At 44.2% G+C, this 22207-nt stretch overlaps 1 protein-coding gene across 4 annotated transcripts in view; it reads right to left on the bottom strand.

Annotated features, from left to right (window-relative positions):
- Nucleotides 1-20164, bottom strand: part of PACC1 (proton activated chloride channel 1) — a 34128-nt gene extending 13964 nt beyond the window's left edge. Inside the window, exons 1-2 of one of the 4 annotated variants that reach the window (XM_074322222.2) lie at nt 19991-20164; nt 15574-15670 (exon numbers count right to left, since the gene is read on the bottom strand). In XM_074322222.2, coding sequence (XP_074178323.1) covers nt 15574-15670; nt 19991-20026 — 133 coding nt within the window. In that variant the 5' untranslated portion in view covers nt 20027-20164. Of the gene's footprint in view, nt 1-15573; nt 15671-19734 lie in introns of all 4 variants that reach the window. The other 3 variants (XM_019738050.3, XM_074322220.2, XM_074322221.2) reach the window with 3 other exon arrangements.
- Nucleotides 20165-22207: the final 2043 nt, after the last annotated feature.

Below are 22207 nucleotides of genomic sequence, written 5' to 3'. Positions count from 1 at the left end.
TAAGAATGTCTACATCAAAAACATACAACAATACTACAAGGTTTATAACTTGCAGGAAAGGAGAACAGAGAAACAAAAAAACACACAAGATAAACAGAAAACAGTAAAATGGTAGAACGCAATCCAACCACATCAATAACTACATTAAATGTAAATGGACCAAACACTCCAATTAAAAGGCAGAGACTGTCAGCCTGGATTAAAAACAGACCCAGCTATATGTTCTCTATAAAAAATGGACTTTAGTGATGTCAGCATCATGGCAGAGTAAGAAGACTCCAGTTTCTCCCATTGAATTTACAAGTTGGACAATTACAACTCAACAAAGGATCCTCTGCTTGACACACAAACACACCTGAAAGATCCACATATGGGGATGTCTGAAGGTGGGCACAGCAGAACAAGAACCAACGGGAGAAGGAAGGGGCAAGGACAGGGATGGTGCTGCAGAATGCAGGTCGGCACCCACCACGGCTCCAGAAAGCGTGGTAGCAGGGGGTGGGGGATGGGGGTCAGGCTGCAACCCTAACAACAGCCTACAGCATAGAGGGGCAGAAGTGGTTTCCCTCCCAGAGAAGGTATCTCCCTTCCCCCCCTCCACATTGCAGCAGAATTGGGTAGAGGTGGCTGGGAAGCTTTAAACAAAATAGCAGCGTTGACAGCCATTACTGGCAGGGAAGCAGAGCTGTAAGATGTTCAAACCTGCCTCCACTACCCCATAGGCCCTGGCAGAGCCCAGTAAAGCCAAAAACACAGAGGAAGGAGGTAGCGGTAGGAGCTCACCACACCATTTCTCCACCACCCACAACATTCCCCCAATACAGTGGTGGTGTCCCATAAATGAGGCAAGCTGGTCACAGAGAAGACGCCCACCATCCCAATGGGCACATAGCACTTTCCTTAACTGAAACGACACCACTTCACCATGTTCCCAGAATCACAAATAGTGCAGATAAAAAAACAAACAAAAACATGTGCTATAGCACCAACTACTGGGAAACAAAAGAAAGCATCCTATCAACCTGCTGAATTGTCGAATGCAAAACAGTATCTACACAAGAAAAGAAATCACTACCTCAAATATGCAGACAGAGAAACAAGCCAGCAAATACCATGAACAACCAAGGTAACTTGGGAGCACAGAAACAAAATGAAGAGTCCAGAAACCAAACTCAAAAGTCATGACGACCCATATAAATGACAGAGAATTCAAGATTGTAGCTATAAAGAAACCCAACAATATACAAGAAAACTCAGAAAGGCAGTTCAAGTAACTCAAAAATAAAATTAATGAACAAAAGGAGTACTTTACCAAAGAGACTGAAAATATAATAAAGAACCAGACAGAAATTCTAGTGCTTAAGAACTCAATAAATGAGATGAGGAATGCATCGGACAATACTGGAAATGGAGCAGTCCAGATGAAAGAGAATTGGTGAACTCAAAGACAGAAACCTAAAAGTGACCCAGGAGGAGGAAGAGAACTAAGAGATTAAAAAAATGAAGAAAACTCTATGAGAACTATCTAACTACATTAGAAAGAGCAACCTAAGGTAAATCAGAAGAAGAGAAGGAGAAGGGAACAGAGAGTCTACTCAGAGAAATAATCGATGAGAACTTCCAAAGCCTATGAAAAGAACTGGACTGTAGAACACAGGAAGCTAAAAATAATAATCTAATTAACTCAATGCAAAAAAGACCTTCTCCAAAACATATTTTATTCAAACTGTCAAAAATCAATGACAAAGAATTCTCAAGGCAGCCAGTAAAAAAGACTGTAACCTACAAAAGAAACCCCATTCGATTATCACCAGATTTCACAGTAGAAATGTTACAAGACAGGAGAAAGTGGAAGGAACTATTCAAAATATTGAAAGAGATGAACCATCAACCAAGGATAATATATGCAGCAGTTATCCTATAGACATGCAGGAGAAATAAAGGCTTTCCCAGACAAACAAAACCTGAGAGAATTTGCCACCACAAGATCTGCATTACAAGTAGTGTTTAAAGGCGTTCTACTGGAAACAAAGAGTCAAAAGTGCACAAAATTTTGAGTAAAATAATCGACAGAAGCAAGAAACTGCGAATCTACTTCAGAATAGGCTAATAAACACTTATAACAAAGATTAAAGGGTGAAAAGGGCATTAAAAATAACTATAACAGCAATTTGGTAATGAATGTACAACATAAAAAGGGATAATTTGTGATGATAAAACCATAAAAGGGAAGGAGGAAAAGGACTGAATGGGTACAGGTGAATGAAGATAAGGGCAATCAGAAAAAAAAAGACTATTGTATGCATGAGACATAAACACAAACCTAATGGTAACCACAAAATAAAAACCCAGAGCTAAAACACAAACATTAAAAAAAAAAAAAAAAAAGAGGAAACAGAGAAAAATAATCATAGAAAACACCCAAACTAAAATAGCAGACAAAATTGCAAGGGAAAAGAAACAACGGAGGTACAGAGCAACCAGAGAACAAAAGATAAAATGGCTGCAGTAAGTTCTCACATATCAATAATCACCCTGGATATAAATGAGCTGAACTCACCAATTAAAAGGCAGAGTAGCTGGATAGATTAAAAATTAAGACCCAACATTATATGCTGCCTGCAGGAGAGCTCAGCTCAGCTCCAAAGACAAACATAGGCTCAAAGCAAAGGGGTAGAAGACGATACTTCAGCAAATGGAATCCAGAGAAAATCTGGTGCATGCGTACTTAGACAAAATAGATTTAAAGATAAAAAAGGTAACAAGCAGGAGAACTTCCGGTCTAGATGGTGATGTAGGTAAACACTGTGCTCATCTTCTCCCACGACCACATCAAAATTACAACTAAATTACAGAAAACTATCATTGAGAACCACTTGAAGACTAGATGAACGAAGTCCTATAACTAAGGAAAAAGAAGCCACATTGAGACCGGTAGGAGGGCCAGGCAGATCCCACACCCACAGTGTGGTGATTAAGAAACAGGAGGGATATCTCAGCTGCAGCGGTCCTCCTGAGGAGGGAGGGGCCCAGCCCCACACCAGGTCCACAGTCCGGAGCACCAGTGCCAAGAAGAGGAGTCCCCATAACTTGTGTTACGGGGTTGTGTCTGAGTGAGACAGAAGGCTGCTGGAGACCTAGGCACACCTCTTAGGGGGCCATGCACAGACTCACTTGCTCAGAACCTCACACAATCTGTGCTCCAGTGCAGGGGAGAAACCAAGTTGACGAGCTTCAGGGCGAGGGCTGGAGGGGCAGGGGTCAGGGCAGATCTCTCCAGGGATAGTACTGCTGGCAGCCTCCATTGATCCTTTGTTGAGTCGTCCCCCCACACAGCCGAGAGGACGCCAGATTTGTGCTCTCCATTATTCTAGCTAACACTGATCGCGCCACCCTGATGATTCCCAGAAACCCTGTCCCACCCAAATCACGCACCCAGCCCAAGCCTTTTCCAGCAGCTCTTCCATACACCAGGGGACTGCCTGAGCTTGCACTGTGGACTTTCTCAAAACTTCTCAAAGGTCCACAAACCCCAAACAAGCAGCAGCTGGCCTCAGCATGCTTTATAGCTCTTGCTAAGTGGCCCAGGCCCAGTACAAGCAGACAAAATGAGGAGACAAACATGCCCCAAATGAAAGAACTCCAGAAAAAGAACTAAACAAAATAGACACAAGCAATCTACCAGACACAGTGTTCAAAACACTATTTATAAGGATGCTCAATGAATGTAAGGGTTAGATCAGATGAACACAGTAAGAACTTCAACAAAGAGAAAACACAAAACAGAACCAGTCAGAAATGAAAATACAATAACTGAAATGAAGAATACATTAGAGGGTATCAACAGGTTAGATGAAGCTGAGGATCAAATCATCGATTTGGAAGAGAAGGTAGCGGAAAACACCCAACAGAACAGCAAAAAGAAAAAAGAATTTTTAAAAATGAGGATAATTTAAGGGACCTCTGGGACATCAAGCCACCAACATTTGTATCATAGGGGCACCAGAAGGAGAAGAGCGAGAGCAAGGACTTGAAAACCTGTTTGAAGAAATAATGACTGAAAGCTTCCCTGACATGGTGAAGGGAACTGACAAACAAGTCCAGGAAATACAGAGAGTCCCAAACAAGATAAACCTAAAGAGGATCCACATGAAGAACATCATAAAATGCCAAAAATTAAAGACAAAGAGAGGATCTTAAAAGTAACAAGAGAAAAACAGTCACATACAAGGGAGCTCCCTTAAAACTATCAGCTGATTTCTCAACAGAAACTCTGCAGGCCAGAGGGAATGGCACAAAATATTCAAAGTGATGAAAGATAAAGACCTACAACCAAGATTACTCTACCCAGTAAGGCTATCATTTAGAATCAAAGGAAAGATAGAGTTTCCCAGACAAGAAAAAGCTAAAGGAGTTCATCAACCCTAAACCAGTATTACAAGAAATGTTGAAACGACTTGTTTAAGAAGAAAAGATCAAGAACATGAATAAGAAACTATAAGAAAAAAAATTCTCATTGACAAAGGCAAACACTTAGTAAAAGCAATGGATCACCAACTATAAAGCTAGTACAAAGGTTAAAAGACGAAAGTAGGAACATCATATGTAATTACAACAATAAGGTATAAACACAAACAAAAGTAAGAAATAATGACAAAAACAAACATGGAGGGGTGAGTAAAAAATTGTACTGATTTTAGAATATGTCCAAACTTAAGTAACCATCATCTTAAAATAGATTGCTATAAACATAGCTTGGTATATAAGAAGCACATTAAACCAAAAGCCTACAACAGATATACAAGAAATAGAGAAAAAGAAATCCAAACACAAAGCTGTAGAAAGTCATCAAATTACAAATGAACAAAGCAACAGAATAAGGAACAGAAAACTACAAAACAATCAGAAAACAATTAACTTGCAATAACTGCATACCAATCAGTAATTACATATCAATCAATAATTACTTTAAGTGTAAATGTGCTAAATGCTCCAATCAAAAGACAGAGTGGCTGAATAGACAAAAAAAGAAACACAAAAAAACAAGACTCGTACATATGCTGCCTACAAGAGATCGAAAGACACACAGACTGAAACTAAAGGGATGGAAAATATATTTTGTGCAAACAGAAATGAAAAAAAAACAAAAAAACAAGCTGGGGTAGCAATACTTATATCACACAAAACAGACTTTAAAACAAGGACTATAACAAGAGACAAAGGGCATTTTTCATAATGATAACGAGACCAATCCAATAAGAGTATATAACCCTTATAAACATTTATGCACCCAACATAGGAGCACTTTAATATATAAAGCAAATATTGATGGACATAAAGAGAGATACTGACAATAACACAGTCACAGTAGGAGACCTTAACACCCCTTGTCATCAATGGATAGATCGTCCTGACAGAAAATCAACAAGTAAACAGTGGCCTTAAATAACACAGTAGACCAGATGGATTTGATAGTTTTAGTGCATTTCACCCAACAGTACCAGAATATACATTCTTTTCAAATGCACATGAACATTTTACAGAATAGACCACACGTTAGGCCAAAAAAAAAAAGTCTCAAATTAAAGAAGACTGAAATCATATCAATCATCTTATCTGATCACAATGGCATGAAACTAGAAATCAATTATAGATAGAAGAAAACTGAAATACACACAAACACCTGGAAGCTAAAAAACATGCTCTGAAACAGTGACTGGGTTAACAACAAGATCAAGGAAGAATCAAAACATACCTTGAGACAAATGAAAATGAAAAAAAAAAAAAAAACACAAAAAACCACAATGACTCAAAATATATGGGCCACAGTCAAAGCAGTTCTAAGACGGAAAATCAAAGCAATACAGGCATACCTCAAGAAACAAGAAAAATCTCAAACAATCTAACCTTACACCTAAAGAAATTAGGAAAAGAACAGAGCAGAAGGAAATAATAAAGCTCAGAAATAAAAAATAAGAGTCTTAAAAAAAATGGAAAAGATCAATGAAACCAAGAGCTGGTTCTTTGAAAAATTAAATTGATAAACCTTTAGCCAGACTCCTCAAGAAAAAACAAGAGAGGACCCAAATAAATAAAATCAGAAAGAAAAGTGACAAATGACACCAAAGAAATACAAAAGATCGTAAGAGACTACAAACAATTATATGCCAACAAACTGGACAACCTAAAAGAAATGGATAAATTCTTAGAAACATCTTCCATGACTGAATCAGGAAGAAATAGAAAAACTGAACAGACCAATAACTGCTAACGAAATCACATTAGTAATCAAAAAACTACCAACAAACAAAAGTTCTGGACCATATGGCTTCACAGGTGAATTTTACCAAACATTCAAATAAGAATGAACACCTATCCTTCTCAAACTACTCCAAAGAAAGTAAAGAGGGAAACCTCCCAAATTCATTTTATGAAGCCACCGTTACCCTGGTACCAACACCAAACAAAGACACTAGAAAAACAGAAAATTATAGGCCAATATCCCTGTTGAACATAGATACAAAAATCTTCAACAATATATTAGCAAATTGAATTCAGCAATAAATTTTAAAAGATCAAATGATTAAGAGGGATTTATTCCTGTAATACAAGGTTGGTTCATTACCTTCAAATCAATTAACATGATACACCACATAAACAAAAAGAAGAATATGAGTCATATGATATCAGTAGATGCAGAAAAAACATTTGTCAAAATCCAAAATCTATTTATAATAAAAACTCTCAGCAAAGTGCAGACACAGGGAACATATCTCAACTTAATAAAGGCAATACATGAAAAACCGAAAGCTAACATCATACTCAACAGTCAAAAGCTGAAAGCTTTTCCTTTAAGATCAGGAACAAGACAAGGATGTCCACTTTCACCACTTTTATTCAACATAGTATTGGAAGTCCCAGCCACATCCACAAGACAAGAAAAATAAAAGGCATCCAAAATGGAAAGGAAGAAGTAAAACTTCATTATTTGTAGATGACATGATACTATTGAGAGAGAACCCTAAAAAGTCCACCAAAAATCAACTAGAATTGACAAATGAATTCAGTAAAGTAGGATACAAAAACTAATATTCAGAAATCAGTTGCATTTTTATACACCAATAATGAACTATCAGATAGAGAAATCAAGAAAACAATCCCATTTACAATTGCATCAAAAAGAAAACCCAAAATACCTAGGAATAAATTTAACCAAAGTAAAAGATCTGTACTCTGAAAATTTTAAGACACTGAAGAAATTGAAGATAGGAACCAATGGAAGCATATGCCATGCTCATGGATAGGAGGAATTAACATCATTAAAATGTTCATACGAGGGTGGCCAGTTGGCTCAGTTGGTTAGAAAGCAATGCTCATAACACCAAGGTCGCCGGTTCAATTCCCACATGGGCCAGTGAGCTGCACCCTCCACAAATAGATTGAAAACAACGACCTGACTTTGAGCTGATGGGTCCTGGAAAAACACACGGTTCCCCAATATTCCCCAATTTTAAAAAAAGCTTTTTAATAAAATTAAATTTAAAGAAAGTCCATACTACCCAAAGCTATCTACAGATTCAATGCAATCCCTATCAAAATACCAATGGCATTTTTCACAGAACTAGAACAACATAATCCTAAAATTTTTCTGGAACCACAAAAGACCCCAAGTAGCCAAAGCACTCTTGAGAAAGAAGAACAAAGTTGGAGGTATCATACTACCAGATATCAAACTATACTACAAGGCTACAATAATCAAAACAGCATGGTACTGGCATAAAAACAGACACATAGATGAACGGAACAGAATAGACAGCCCAGAAATAAATCCACACCAATATGGTCAATTAATCTATGACAAAGGAGATAAGACTATCCAATGGAGTAAATAGTCCTTCTGCGAGTGGTATTGGCAAAATTGGACCGATACGTGCAAAAAAAATGAAATGAGACCACTTTCTTATACCGTATACAAGAGTAAACTCAAAATGGATTAAAGATTTAAATGTAAGACCCAAAACAATAAAACTCCTAGAAGAAAACATAGGCAGTAAACTCTTTGACACTGCTCTTAGTAGTATTCTTTTGGATATGTCTCCTTGGGCCACGGAAACAAAAGGGAAAATAAACAAATGGGATTACATCAAAATAAAAAGGTTTTGCACAGCACAGGAAACTATCACCAAAATGAAAAGACGACCTACTGAATGGAAGAAGATAATTGCCAATGATATATCCGATAAGGGGTTAATATCCAAAACATATAAGGAATTCACAGAGCTTAACATCAAAAAGACAAACAATCCAATTTAAAAATGGGCAGAGGACCTAAATAGATATTTCTCCAAAGAGGACATACAAATGGCCAACAAACACATGAAAAGATACTCAACATCAGAAAAGTGCAAATTAAAACCACAATGAGATACCACCTCACACCTGTTAGAATGGCTATCATCAATAAATCAACAAACAAGTGTTGGGGGGATAGCAAATTGGGGCAGCCACTACGGAGAAGAGTATGAAAATTCCTCAAAAAGTTAAAAATAAAACTACCATATAACTCAGCAATTCCCCTTCTAAGTATTTAACTGAAGAAATGAAAAACACTAATTTGAAAAGATATACGCACCACCACCACCACCACCACCACCACCACCACCACCGCCCCTCCCACCCGCCGCCCTTGGCTCACTGCAGCACTATTACAACAGCCAAAACATGGAAACAGCTTAAGTGTCCTTCCATGGATGATTGGATAAAGAAGATATGGCACAAATATACAATGTAATACTACTCAGCCATACGGAAGATGAAATATTGCCATTTGCAACAACATGGATGGATCTTAAGAGTATTATGCTAAGTGAAAAAGGTCAGAAGGAAAAGGACAAGAACCTTATGATTTCAGTCATACATGGGATATAAAACAGAAAGGAAACATAAAACAAACAAAAACAGAAACTCATAGACACAGACAACAATATGGTGGTTACCAGAGGGGCAGGGGAGTGAGGGGAAGACCAAGAAGATAAAGGGGGTCAAATACATGGTGACAGAAGGAGACTAGATTTCAGGAGGCAGACACACAATAGAATATGCAGATGTCATACTACGAAGTTGTACACCTGAAACTTATAGGATGTTATTAACAAATGTTACCCCAAAAAACTTCTTTTTTAAATGGACTTTAAAAACAAAGTTATGAGTATTTGCAAAATGTTTCGTTTTATTGTATTTGAAAGCACATAAGCAGGCCCAGCACAGAACTATCAAAGTGTCCTAGGCTGGTAGAGATAAGGAAGTCATTCATCCTCTTCTTCTACAAACGTGCATCCAGCACCAACTCTACGTGCGAAGCTCTGTGCTATGTAGGTGCGTCAGGGAGATACGGCGAGAGGGCTGATGGTCTGTGCTCCACCCGCTACAATTCAGAAGGATGTCAGGATGTAAAATGTGAGGCGTCCTTTGCTCAGAGGAAAGAATGGGGAGTGTGAGGAGAAGGCAGAGAGCAGCAACAACTTTGCGTAAGAGCTCACACGGCACAGCGCCAAAAGCACCAGGAGCAACTGAGGAAGAAATAATGGGGTGTTCATGACTCATTTATGTTCTGAACTGAAAGACCAGATTATCTAGCCCAGTGGTTAAGAGCACGAGCTTTAGAGTCAGAGAGATTTGGGCTCCAGCTCTGCTAACTACTCTGTGACCCAGACCATGTGCTCCCAAGTCTCCCTTTCTTCATGTAAAAAGGAAATAATCATTTCCATTTTATACGGTGTCTGAGAGAAGCATATGATAGAATGTTGCCAAATGCATTCCACTACAGAATGCCTGCTCAGTGACTATTACTGAAGAAATAGAATGTACCCTCTACACCACACAAAAATGAAGACCTCGATGAAGATATCACAAATGAAGACCATGCACTCCAATCTCTTAATTTAATGAATTAGAAAAAAATATATGCTGAAGGTAAAATGGAGGTGGGGCAGAACAGTGTCCTTCACAGAGCAGGCATGTAGTGTTTCCGACTGTTAAATGAATAATCCAAATAATAGATGAACTCAGTCTTGCAAGGCTAACTAGCTACCCTCCATTTGTCAGAGAAGACAAGTACATTTCAAGCATGCAAAACTATAAACCAAGTGGTGTGCCTTGTTATTTCTGGCAAAATACTTGAGAAAGTTTTGACTTTACACAGGAGTGTAAATTCTTCAAGTGTCTGTGAGGCTCCTTGAGGCCTTTCGGACCAGGTTACTGTAGGCCACGGATGTTTACTGCACAGCTACCAAGACAAGTGAGGAAGCAGGAAGCCCTAAGGAACCCCCCGGGGCATCTGAGAGCTGAGCCAGCAGGGTACATAGCAGCTCTCCAAACGGAATGAAAACAATTCTTTTTCACCTTCTTTTGTCTGACTCTACTTCTGGCTGCTTCTCATTGTTATCGGGGACTGTGTCGGTTTCTGCTTTCTCGTGGCTGTGGTCTCTGCCTTCCCTCCGTTTCTCTCACGACCCTGCTCCACTTTACTAAGTGCCTTTCCATGAGCTTTGCATTCAGACCTTCTTCCAGAAAGTGTCCTGTACAGGAAGGCTCATTAGACACATCACAAGACACTGTCCTCCTTCATGCCCAGTCCACAGATGGCTTCCCTTAGCTCAGGGAATCCCTGACCAGTCACAGGTAGCTGAGTGGCAGGGCCACAGGTCCCAAAGTATGGTAGTCTGAGCACAGGGACCGAACCACTGCTGTTTTGCTTGGAAGGCACTCCCAGCTTCCATGGTCCATGTGGGACCACAGTTTCACTTCCAAACATGGCACATTCATGGTCATCAGCTGCTCGTAACTGCAGTGGCAACAGGTACCAGGTTGCTACATTCTAATGGAGTTGGAACAGATCCCAAGGCAAAACTGAAGGAACTCTGAAATGACTGACTGGGCGCATGACATCTGAACAGAATTTTTAAGAGCTGGTCCAACCCCGTTCCTCATTCAGTGATGCAGTGACTGGCACAATCAGAACGCATCCTGGAGTCTTGACTCCTAGTCAATGCTTTCCCTACATGACAGACGTTACTACCTAGGATTCTAGTCAGTAAGGACGATAAAAGAAAATCTGATTGAAGGAATGTACCTTCCTAACAAACAGAAGTCTGGGCATTTTTAAGGCAAACTGCATATTACATCCAAGCTGAACCATATACTGAAGGTGAACAATGACCGGCATGTGTGGGCAGCGTCCACTGTATCATAAGGCAGATAAACATGATTTGAAATGCTCTACCATCATGGTACGTACCTTTGATTAGGGAAAGAGATAGATCTCTCCCTACATGTTCTTGAAGAATTCTAAGAATCTTAGACACAAAACGGTCATAAGACAATTGCATCACTTGGATTTGTTTGGCAGAGGTACTTGGACAAATTACTCTCATGGGAACCGTGGCCAAGAGTCTCCTCCTCTGTGTCACTCACAAAACCACGCTGAACTCCATTATAGGCCTTTTCTAGATCCACAAATTGGCATGTAAATAAAAACTGTAAAGCTATTTATCACTCACATGTGCTGTGTCACTCGAATTCTGAAACTAGACACTATTATGTTTCACCCTTTAAAAAAAAAAAAAAAAAGGTGCGGGATATTTGACAAAATGTTCCATGCACTCTGCAGTCAGAAACACCAAACACTGGCTTTTTTTATGGCAAGCTGGATGAATGTATTTTAAAAGTACATATCCTTTATATGAAGACAAACTCGAGGTACTAGTAGAAAGACAAGAATGATGCATAAGATTTTCTTGGGAAAGGTAATTTACGCATTTTGTAAAATTTACAACAGAAGTGCTTCAAAAACGCACACTTGCCTCAGCATGTAAATCAAGCCATTAAGAGGATCTGTGACAAGCAACTCACTTTCTGAAAACATCCTGCGTCCTCGGTTCAGAGGAAGGGGAACTGGCTGTCTATTATGAACCCTGCAAAACCCTACGGTGAAGAGTGCTCTAAGCCAACATGCATTCTGAATGTAAAGAAGGAATGAATTCTTTGTCTCTGTTTTTCTTTTTCAGTGATTTTTTTTTAAGTGTGTTTTTCCAGGACCCATCAGCTCCAAGCCAAGTAGTAGTTTCAATCTAGTTGTGGAGGGCACAGCTCAGTGGCCCAGGCGGGGATTGAACTGGCAACCTTGTTGTTAAGAGCACCGCACTTCAACCAACTGAGCTAACCAGCCGCCCAGTGATTTGGTTTTTTGAGATATAATTTACATACCATAACATTTACCCTTTTAAAGTGAATATATTTAGTAGCTTTTAGTATATTCACAAGGTGTGCAACCATTACCACTCTCATCTAACTGGAGAACATTTTCATGACCCAAAAAGAAATTCCACACACATCTGCAGTCACTATTCCTTCCCCCTACTCCCTGCCACCAATAATCTACTTTCTATCTCTATGGATTTGTCTATTCTGGACATTTCACATAAAAATAGAATCATATAACGTGGCCTTTTGTTTCTGACTTCTTTCATATTTTCTAGATTTATCCATATTGTAGCATGTATCAATTCTTCATTCCTTTTTTACCACCAAGTAATATTCCACTATATTAATATACCATTTTATTTATCCATTCATCAGTTCATGGACATCTGGATAGTTTCTATCATTTGGCTATTATGAATAATGCTGCTATGAACATACAAGTTTTTGAGTGGACGTAAGTTTTCATTTCTCTAGGATTGAAACTGCTGGGTCATAGTACATCTATATTTACCCTTTTGAGGACCTGCCAGACTCTTTCCATAGCAGCTGCACCATTTTACATTCCCACCAGCATTACACGTGGGTTCTAATTTCTTGACATCCTCACCAAAACTTGTTATGGTCGGTCTTTATTGAGTGTAGCCACCTTAGGAGGTGTGAAGTAGTATCTCATCGTGGTTTACATTTGCATTTCCCTGATGATTAACATTGTTGAGCATCTTTCTGTGTGCTTATCAGTCATTTGTGTATTTAGCTATAAAAGGAAATGTCCTCTTTCCAAGTCTGCCCTTCCTCTTCCTGCTGCCTCCATCTATCCTCTTCTAATTGGGGGCAAGGAGGCAGGTAGCGCAGGTACAACAGGCAGAACAATGGCCCACCAAAGATGGCCAGGTGCTCATGCTTGGAAACTAAATATGTCAAGTTACACGGCAAAGAGAAATGAAGGCAGAAGCTGAGATTCAAGTTGCTCATCACCTGACCTTAGAACAGGGACATTATCTCAGGTTATCTGGGTGGGCCCACTGTAATCGCCAGGGCTCTTCAAACATGGAAGAGGGAGGCAGAAGTCAGTCTCCAAATGATGAGATGTGAGAAAGACTCGCACAGCAACTGCCAGTGTGAAGATGGAAGAAGGGCCAGGAGCCAAAGAAGTAGGGCAGCCTCTAGAAGCTGGGAAAGAGGCCGGCCCAGTGGCTCAGGCGGTTAGAGCTCCATGCTCCTAATGCCGAAGGCTGCCAGTTCAATTCCCACATGGGCCAGTGGGCTCTCAACCACAAGGTTGCCAGTTCAACTCCTCGAGTCCTGCAAAGGATGGTGGGCTCCGCCCCCGGCAACTAAGATTAAACACGGCACCTTGAGCTGAGCTGCCTCCCAGATGGCTCAGTTGGTTGGAGTGCGTCCTCTCAACCACAAGGTTGCCAGTTCGATTCCTTGACTCCCACAAGGGATGGTGGGCAGCGCTCCCTGCAACTAAAATTGAACACAGCACCTTGAGCTGAGCTGCCGCTGAGTTCCCGGATGGCTCAGTTGGTTGGAGCGCGTCCTCTCAACCACAAGGCTGCCGGTTCGATTCCCGTAAGGGATGGTGGGCTGCGCCCCTGCAACTAGCAACTGCAACTGGACCTGGAGCTGAGCTGTGCCCTCCACAACTAAGACTGAAAGGACAACTTGAAACTGAATGGCACCCTCCACAACTAAGATTGAAAGGACAACTTGACTTGGAAAAAAAGGCCTGGAAGTACACACTGTTCCCCAATAAAGTCCTGTTCCCCTTCCCCAATAAAATCTTTAAAAAAAAAAAAAAAAAAATAGAAGCTAAGAAAGGCACTAACACGGATAACCCCTAGAGCCTCCAGAAAGGGATTCAGGCTTGCCCACACCTTAATTTTAGCCCAGTGAGACCCTTCGGACTTCTGACCTCCATAACTATAATAAATTTGTGTTGTTTTAAGCCCCTATGTTTGTGGTGATTTGTTATGGGAACATAGAAACCAATACACAAGGTTTTTAAACTATACTCCCTGGAACATTAGGACCTTAGATGCAGTGTCTGGAGTCGGGCGATGGGGGATGCTACTACTTTTACACATTGGGCTTTAATAAAAGGATGCTTAGTTTTAAAAAACCACTGACAGTTTGGGGTCAGACAGAGCTTGATCCAGTCTGTTTACCAGCCACGTGATCTTCCCACACTTTACTTAACCTCCCTGAGCCTCAGGGAGGCTCAGCCTCATCTGTAAATATGAGGACGACCACCTCACAGGGTTGTTCCAAATGGGGCAACGGGCATGACAAAGCCTGGCCCCGAGGACGCAGTCAGTAAATGTAAGCTGTCTTTCTAGCCTCCTTCCTTTTATAAAGTCTTCTCTAAGGACTGGGCACAATCACAAAATTTCCTGTCCCATTCCCCTTCCCCACAAATATAGGAATCAAGAGGAGCAGAATCCCACCTTCCTGAGTCCACTCAAGAAGCTGGAGTCTAGCTGGGGCTCCATTCAGTCATTCATTCATTCAACAAATCGTTATTGCATGGCCAGGGCTAAGGTGGTGAGCAAAACAGACTGGTCTCTACCCTAATGGAGCTTACATTCTAGAATAGACAGACATTAATCAGACACACAGATACACCATTCCACCAGCAACAGCTACAAGGGAGAGGTGTGCAGGCCACGTGTGACAGTGTTGGAGGGTGGGAAGTGATCCAGGCGGGAGGTGAGAGAAGGCTGGGGAGGAAAACAGTGAGTTGAAGAATGATCACGCGTGAACTAGGCGATGGAGGGAAGAGAACCCCAGACAGAGGACTCCGTCCTACAGTGGGAAGGAATGAGGCCCGAAACAAAAGGCGGCCAGCACAAGGGAGGGGCAGAGAAAAAGGTGAAGAAGGGAAGGAAGGTAAAAAGAATGACTCCCAAGTGCAGCTGGGTAGGTGGTGGAGCCTATTAGATTCCCTTCCAGAGGCTCTGGGAAGTGACCCAGATATTAGAGCCCAAGTGCTACCAGCTTCCTAGGGAAAAACTAACGCAAGAGCAGAGACCCAAAGCCTTTGCTATTGTATCCAATGACCTGGCCCCAGGAACGGGCTCAAACTGAAGTACAGAAAAGAGCCAATACCGGCCTGGACACATCTTCTGTCCCAAGGCTGGTTAAATATGTATAGCTTTAAAACTAGGGCAATGCCTGAGATCTGACACTAAGGCACAAGGCATCTCCTGTCCCACAGCCACCCAGCTGGCGAGGCACCTGGCCTCCAGCTGCGGCAACAACACACACCATTTTCCCCACTCTTCCAGCCCCAGCACTGAACCCACTTACCTGGTAAGACTCCCGAGCCCTGGGCTCTGACTGCCCCCTTGTCCCGCTCGTCCGCCTGATCTGAGTTCTCAACGACCTGGTCCAACTCCTCACTCAGCTAAAGGGAGAAACAAAGAGGGCAAACAGGTCAGCTACATCCGCCCTGCTTTCCAGACTAGAATAAGAAAGCAGAAGCTGCTTCCCACGTAATTGTCACACACACACACACACGCACTAATCACATGATATAGGGTATGTTATGCCAATTCTACACTGAAGCTCAGAAAACTCAAGTAACTTCCCATATATTCTTTTCCTAGAGCTGCCATAGCAAAGCACCACAGACTGGGTGGCTTACAACAAAAATTTATTCCCTCCCAGTTCTGGAGGCTAGAAATCTGAAACCAAGGTGCTGGCAGGGCTGGTTCCTTCTGAGGGCTGTGAGGGAGACTCTTTCCCAATGTTCTCTCCCAGCTTCTGGCAATGGCGGCAACCTTGATGTTCCTTGGTGTATGGATGCATCTGATCTCCACTCTCTGTCTCCATCTTCACATGGCATCTCTCTTTCTTCACTTGGTCTTCTTCTTCTAAGGACACCACTCATACTGGATTTGGGCCCACCTGACTCCAGTATAACTTAATCTTAATTAATTACACCTGCAATGACCCTATTTCCAAATAAGGTCACATTCTGAGGGACTGGGGGTTAGGACTTCAACCTATCTTTGTGTGGAGGTGGGAGGCACAATTCCACACACAACATTTTCCATGGCCATAGAGCCAGGAATCAAATCCAAGTTGGCCTAGTTCCAAAGCCCATGATCTTAACCACTTCCCAAAGGAGAAGGAAATGCAGCTTAGAGTCTGCTGAGTGAGAAGCTGCCGTCAGAGGTCTCCCGGACTCTGACTAAAGTTCACTGACTCGGGCTGCAAACGGCAGAAAAAAGGGAGAGGCGCCCATTTCAGGGACAGATGCTAATTAGCAGCCTGGCAGCAACCTCACCCCATCAGTGTTCTCACCTGTCAAATGGGGGAAATGATGCCACTGAGGAGGGTAGGGGCGCAAAAAGGTTACAACAATAACCAGCAAGTCTCTGTGGCACTAAGGAGGAGAGTAAGCGAGGTCAGCACCCCAGTTAGAGGGGGAGCTTTCACTGAATTGGGGTGAATGGGGAGTGAGAATTTTCCCAAATATTTTCTTAGACCCACAGTGTAAATGCCTAAGGTCTCAAGACATTGTCATTAAAAATTCATCCCTAGGAGACTCGAGTTAAACAAAGCTCTGATGCATTTACCGTGTTTCCCCAAAAATAAGACCTAACTGGAAAATAAGCCCTAGCATGATTTTTCAGGACATCCCCTGAACACAAGCCCTAATGCGTCTTTTGGAGCACAACTTAATATAAGACCCTGTGGTGTGGGAGACCCTGCTCGCTGCGCCACTTGTCGTGCGGGGCGGCCTGCGGGGTCTCTGCTCCCGCTCCCCACACAAGAACGCAGGATATGGTGAGGCCAAAAAGGAACACCCACGGAGCCATAGGTAGGGGAGTCATACCGCTATGGTCTCACTGGAGGCTGGGCCCACCGGACGTGCGACTTGCTGTCCGTTTCTCTGCCAACCGACCGACGACTCTCCCCCACTCTCCTCCACTCTGCTCCTCGGCTCTCCTCCGTAGCCACAGCAGTTATATTAGCGGCTAATTGGCTAACTGGCTACAGCTGACGGCCAACTAGCCACAGCCGACAACCATCTACTACCCGAGCCAAGCAACTTTCCACGTGAGGCTGAGAGCCTGTAAACTACTTTCTGGGGCTCTGTCCCCACAGACCCAATCTTATTTTCGGGGAAACATGGTATTATTGTTACAGCTCCCTCTTCACACCCTTAGCATCAGGTAAACACCCCAGCTTAAAGCCCTCCAATCCCAAAATAAAAGAAAACCAATGAGTGGGAGAGGGCTGGGAGGCTGAAAAGGCACCATGAGAGCCAGGCCCCTAGGAGCACAGATCAGGAGGCCCCCGGAGCTCTCGCTGGCCCAAGGGAAAGGAGGATGTTAATCCCAGGAAGGCCCCAAGTTCTCTGATCCAAGCCTCACCCGGGTTCAGCCTAACCCAGGTGACAACTCTCTTCACCCAGTTCCCCTTCTGACTTCCTGCAGCTGTGAAGAGCCCGCTTCATGGCCTGCCCCAGCCCCTGAAGCCAGTCTCCATTCAGCAAAGAAACCGCCCTCTAACCTAGGCCCACTTTCAGAATGATCTGGAAAGGAAAGATGCAGGCCACTCTCTGAACAGGCTCCCTCTTCTGAAGAAGGCAAGGCAGGGACTTCCAGATGGGCCACTGAAGAAAGGGGAGGATTACTGTCAAGGCCTTGCACCCCATGGGTGCCCCCAATTAGCAACTGACTCCACCTTTGGCGTTGGCCCTGCAAGCAGGATAACTGCCTATATTTTAATAAACGTTTTAGGAGACCTGCTAGGGGGACATACTGCAGGCTACACGTGCATAGTGAGGGACATGGTCCTGTAAACCAGGGACCCCAAAGCTCCCTACAAGTAGGAGCTGCACAATCCCTGTTAACAAGAGTTATCCTTCACCTGCCAGGCACTGAGCTATGCACTTTGCACACACTAACTCATCCAATCCTCACAACCACAGGAGGAAGGGGCTATCATCACTTTCATTTTGCAGATGAAGAAACTGAGGCTCAAAGAAGTTAAATAAAGGACTTGACAAAAATCACACAAATGGCCAGAGGCAGAGCCGGAATAGGAACATGGGCTTTTTTACTTCAAAGTCCCAGTATTCACCTGCTATACTCTCCTCCCTATAAATCTGACAACTTTCAGAGTCAGGGAAAGACACAACTCATTCCCCAGGATTCCCCCATTGTCTAGGGCACAGAATCTAGGGGCCACAGAATCCACAGCACTGGTTAAAATCCCTCAGGCTCCTTTTGGATGAAGGAAACAGACGGAGTAGGGGAGACAGTAGGAGAAATGTCAAAAGTCCCAAAGTCAGGTTCTAACCCAGATCCTACACTAACAAATAGTAAGCGTTAGGTAAATCTCATCTGACTTCAACTCAGCTTCACTTCCTACTGTGGGGCTAAGCCACCTGCTCTGTATACTCCACACAGTGTCCCTGACAAAGAGGGACACGTATGTCAGTGTTGATCAATATTGATCAAGACAGCAGCAAGTTCACATGAGGACAGGCCGAAGGCTACATTGGTCTGGGAAGTCCGTCTCCATGGAGCATGTGGAATTGGAGATTCCTCCTTTGAGTGGGGGGATATTAACCAATGGAGCTTGAGGGGGGTAAAGAAGAAATTGTGTGAGCACAGGCATAGAGGCCGGAAAGCCAGAGTACACTGCTTAACAGCGAGCTTCTAAGTGTGGCCATTTCTGCGGGTTACAGGTCACCGAGCTTGCTGAGAAGTGTGGACTGTTCTGGGTAAACCAAGGGCAACATCGGATGTATGGACGGGGTGGGGAAGGAATGCTCTGGGATCAAGGCAGGGCCTCAGAAGGAATCTGCAGGGCCTCAGAAGGAATCTGCATAGTGTGGGGAGAGACCAAAGGGAGAGATGGTAACAGCTTCACACTCAGGTGGTCAGAGCAGCCACCGGGACACACACCAGACGGAGAATGTGGAACTGCCCGCACTCGGCAAGTGAGGGGGGCACAGTGGAGGCACAAGCTAGGAAGATGACCAGGGACGACCGAGCTTCGGGGCCTGAGGAGAAGGAGGAGAGCAGTTCACAGGTTGCAGTAAGAGTCAGGAGGAAGAGCTGGTTTGCGAGAAACGCTGGAACCTCAGCCTGTAACTCAGGCCAGACAAGAAAGAGACAAAGAACTGTTAAGTGATAAAGTCGTGGGAGGAGGTGAGACTGGAGAGAACGATGGAGTGGGGCCAGAAGCAGCTATGTCCGTGAAAGCACATTTTCAAAGACAGGCGGCCACCAAAACAAGATGTGATAATTATCCCTGTCATTAACAGCTGCAGCGGCCAGGAGGCCCGGGGCTGGGAGGGCTGGAGGCTCCACACGCATCCGCTACAGCTGGGAGGAGGACGCAGGCGCTTCCACTTGTTGCAAACAACACCGGGATCCTGGAGGCCACGCGGCGTCCCGCCCGCTGGCCACGCTGTTCCCTGGGTCCGGCGAGGCTTTAATCATTCACCTGCTGGTTATGGGTCGCGGCTCCGGGGCCCTCGCCCCATCCCCCGGCCAAGCGACCGCAGCATCCGGAGGAGGCTGGGCGCCCCGCTTCCTTCCTGCTCCGCCGCTCCTCCGCATTCGGGGACCCCATCCCGACGCAATCACCCGCTCCTACGCAGCACTTCCCGACGCCCCCCGCGACTCTCCCAGCCCGACCCCCGGGACTCCGCTCCTCCGCCTCGCAGGAAACTTTGTTCCCACCCCCCACTGCCTTGTACCTCCTGGTAGGATGTGGAGAGCTCCTGCCGGATCATGGCACTGACCAGAGCTAAGGCACACCTAAGCCCGCTAAGCCCAGGCGGAGCAGTGAGACGAGCACCGTGGCTGCAGCGCCCGGACCCTTTAGCTCCGCGAGGCGCAACCGGTTCGGGGGGGCAGCCCCCAGATGAGGCGGGGCGGCATTTGACGCATGCGCCTCGCTCCCGCCGCCGCTGGAGCCGCGAAAGGGTTGCTGGGAAATGTAGTTCTGGGCAGACGGCACCTCTGCACAAAAGGGGCGGCACAGCCTGCGGATAACCCAGAGCCAGGCTTAACCCAGGGGTGAGACGCGCGTGCTCCCTTCCTCTCTCACTTCCTCTTTGCTGAAAGGGGAGGGACGGAGAAAATGAATGGAAAGTGGAACAAGGGGCCAGGTCAGATGCGTAGGAGAGCCTAATCTATAATTGCAAGAGGAAGCCTGACCTGGTAGTTTAGCGCTTTATATCTTAAAAGTTCTTTGACTCACATTATGTCCTTGATCCTGCAAGGACCCCCATAAGGGGGACATTTTCTCCGTTTTACAGACGAGGAAACTGACGTACCTTGTTTCAGAACGGAAGTGGGGGAGGGCAGTGATCAAGTGAAGATTATTTAATCCAGGAACAGGCTACAGAATCCAAACTCTTTCCCTTATTCCTAGGGCAGACACTTGGAGTAAGGACCTCCAGGTTCTGGTCCTGGCTCTGCCCCTCTCCCGCAGGTCTGATAATGCTCAGAATCCTCTCTTGGCCTTGGAACTCAAGACCTAACCCTGCCCTGCTTCACAGGGCTTTATGAGAGCCAAAATAGATCAGGCAGCAAATACCCAAGTCGCTGTTCCCCACAGCAGAAGCCTCGCATCCTGAATGGTGTGGCGAAACGAGTGTTTGCTCTGTGGCAGGATGGACCTGAGGACCCCATCTTCCCCTCCTCGCAGTGCCTGAACAGCTGTCCTGGGCAGCCACGCGGGGCTGCTTAGTGGTGAAGCAGATAGGGGTTGCTTATGCCTTGGTGAATGCTGCTCTGTGTTTCCTGCAGCTGCAGCTCTGCCACCCCTTGCACTCAGGCCACACTGGGCCTCTTCCCTCCTCAGCTACAAGCACAGTAGCACCAACCAGCACACCCTGGACCTCCAGGGGAGCGGTACCAGTGAAAGCCCTCCATCACCTCTCCTGACCACCCTTCCCCAACCCAGGCTCTGCTTCTACATCTCTTCGATGGGACAATATACATAGCACATAACACATTGTAGAAACTCAATAAACGTTTGTGAAGTTTATGATGGAACATTTATTCCAGCCATTACATTTAACACTTGCTTGTCAAAACAACAACAAACAACTCGTTAATTTCCTTACTGTATTAATACAAGAGTGGTTGATAGAACAAGTCACACAATCATAGAATTTTAGAGCAGGAAGGAACCAGAGAAATCTGACCCAGCTCTATCATTCCTCTCTATTCTTTGCTGATATGAACAAACTGGAAAATTGTGGGCTCCCATATTTGAGGGAGATACTGACTAATACAATATTAAGTGTGGTTTAACACATACAGTGCGCTGGGCGCTGGGATACCGAAATGAATAGACGACTCCAAGGTCCTTGCTCTTGTGGCTCTTCCATGCTACAGTGGAGAGACAGACCATGAACACATAAATAGAATTTTCTGTACTTGCTGTCCCTAGATCCTGTCCTCCCATTCCCTCAAGCACACACCAATCAAGCTTTCATACTGTCTACTCCATTGAAATGGTGCTTGTCAAGGTCACAAATGACTTTTGAGTTGTCAAATCCAATGGCTATCTCCCCATCTTTCTCTTTCTTGATCTGTCAGCTGTGTTGGACTCAGCTGATCACCCCCACCTTGCACACTTTCCTCCCCTGGCTTCCAGGACCCCACACACCCTCACATTGCCTCCCACCTCACTGCTCCTTTTCAGTCCCCTTTGCTGGTTTCTCCTCATCGGCTGAATTCTACAGGATGGCATTCCCCGAGCTGGATCTTTGATCCCCTTTCTACTCACTCCTTATGGGCTAGTGATGTGGTCTTCTCTAGATTCATGCTTGAATTGCCATCTATACCCTAATTATTTCTGTTATGGATTGAATGGTGTCCCCCAAAAGCTATGTTGAAGTCCTAACTCCTGGCACCTCAGAATGTGACCTTATTTGGAAATAGGATTGTTGCGAATGTAA

The sequence above is a fragment of the Rhinolophus sinicus genome, chromosome 11 (assembly GCF_057876585.1).
Source record: "Rhinolophus sinicus isolate RSI-liver-muscle chromosome 11, RSI-T2T, whole genome shotgun sequence".
Taxonomy (NCBI): domain Eukaryota; kingdom Metazoa; phylum Chordata; class Mammalia; order Chiroptera; family Rhinolophidae; genus Rhinolophus; species Rhinolophus sinicus.
This window is presented reverse-complemented; position numbering and strand designations above follow the sequence as displayed.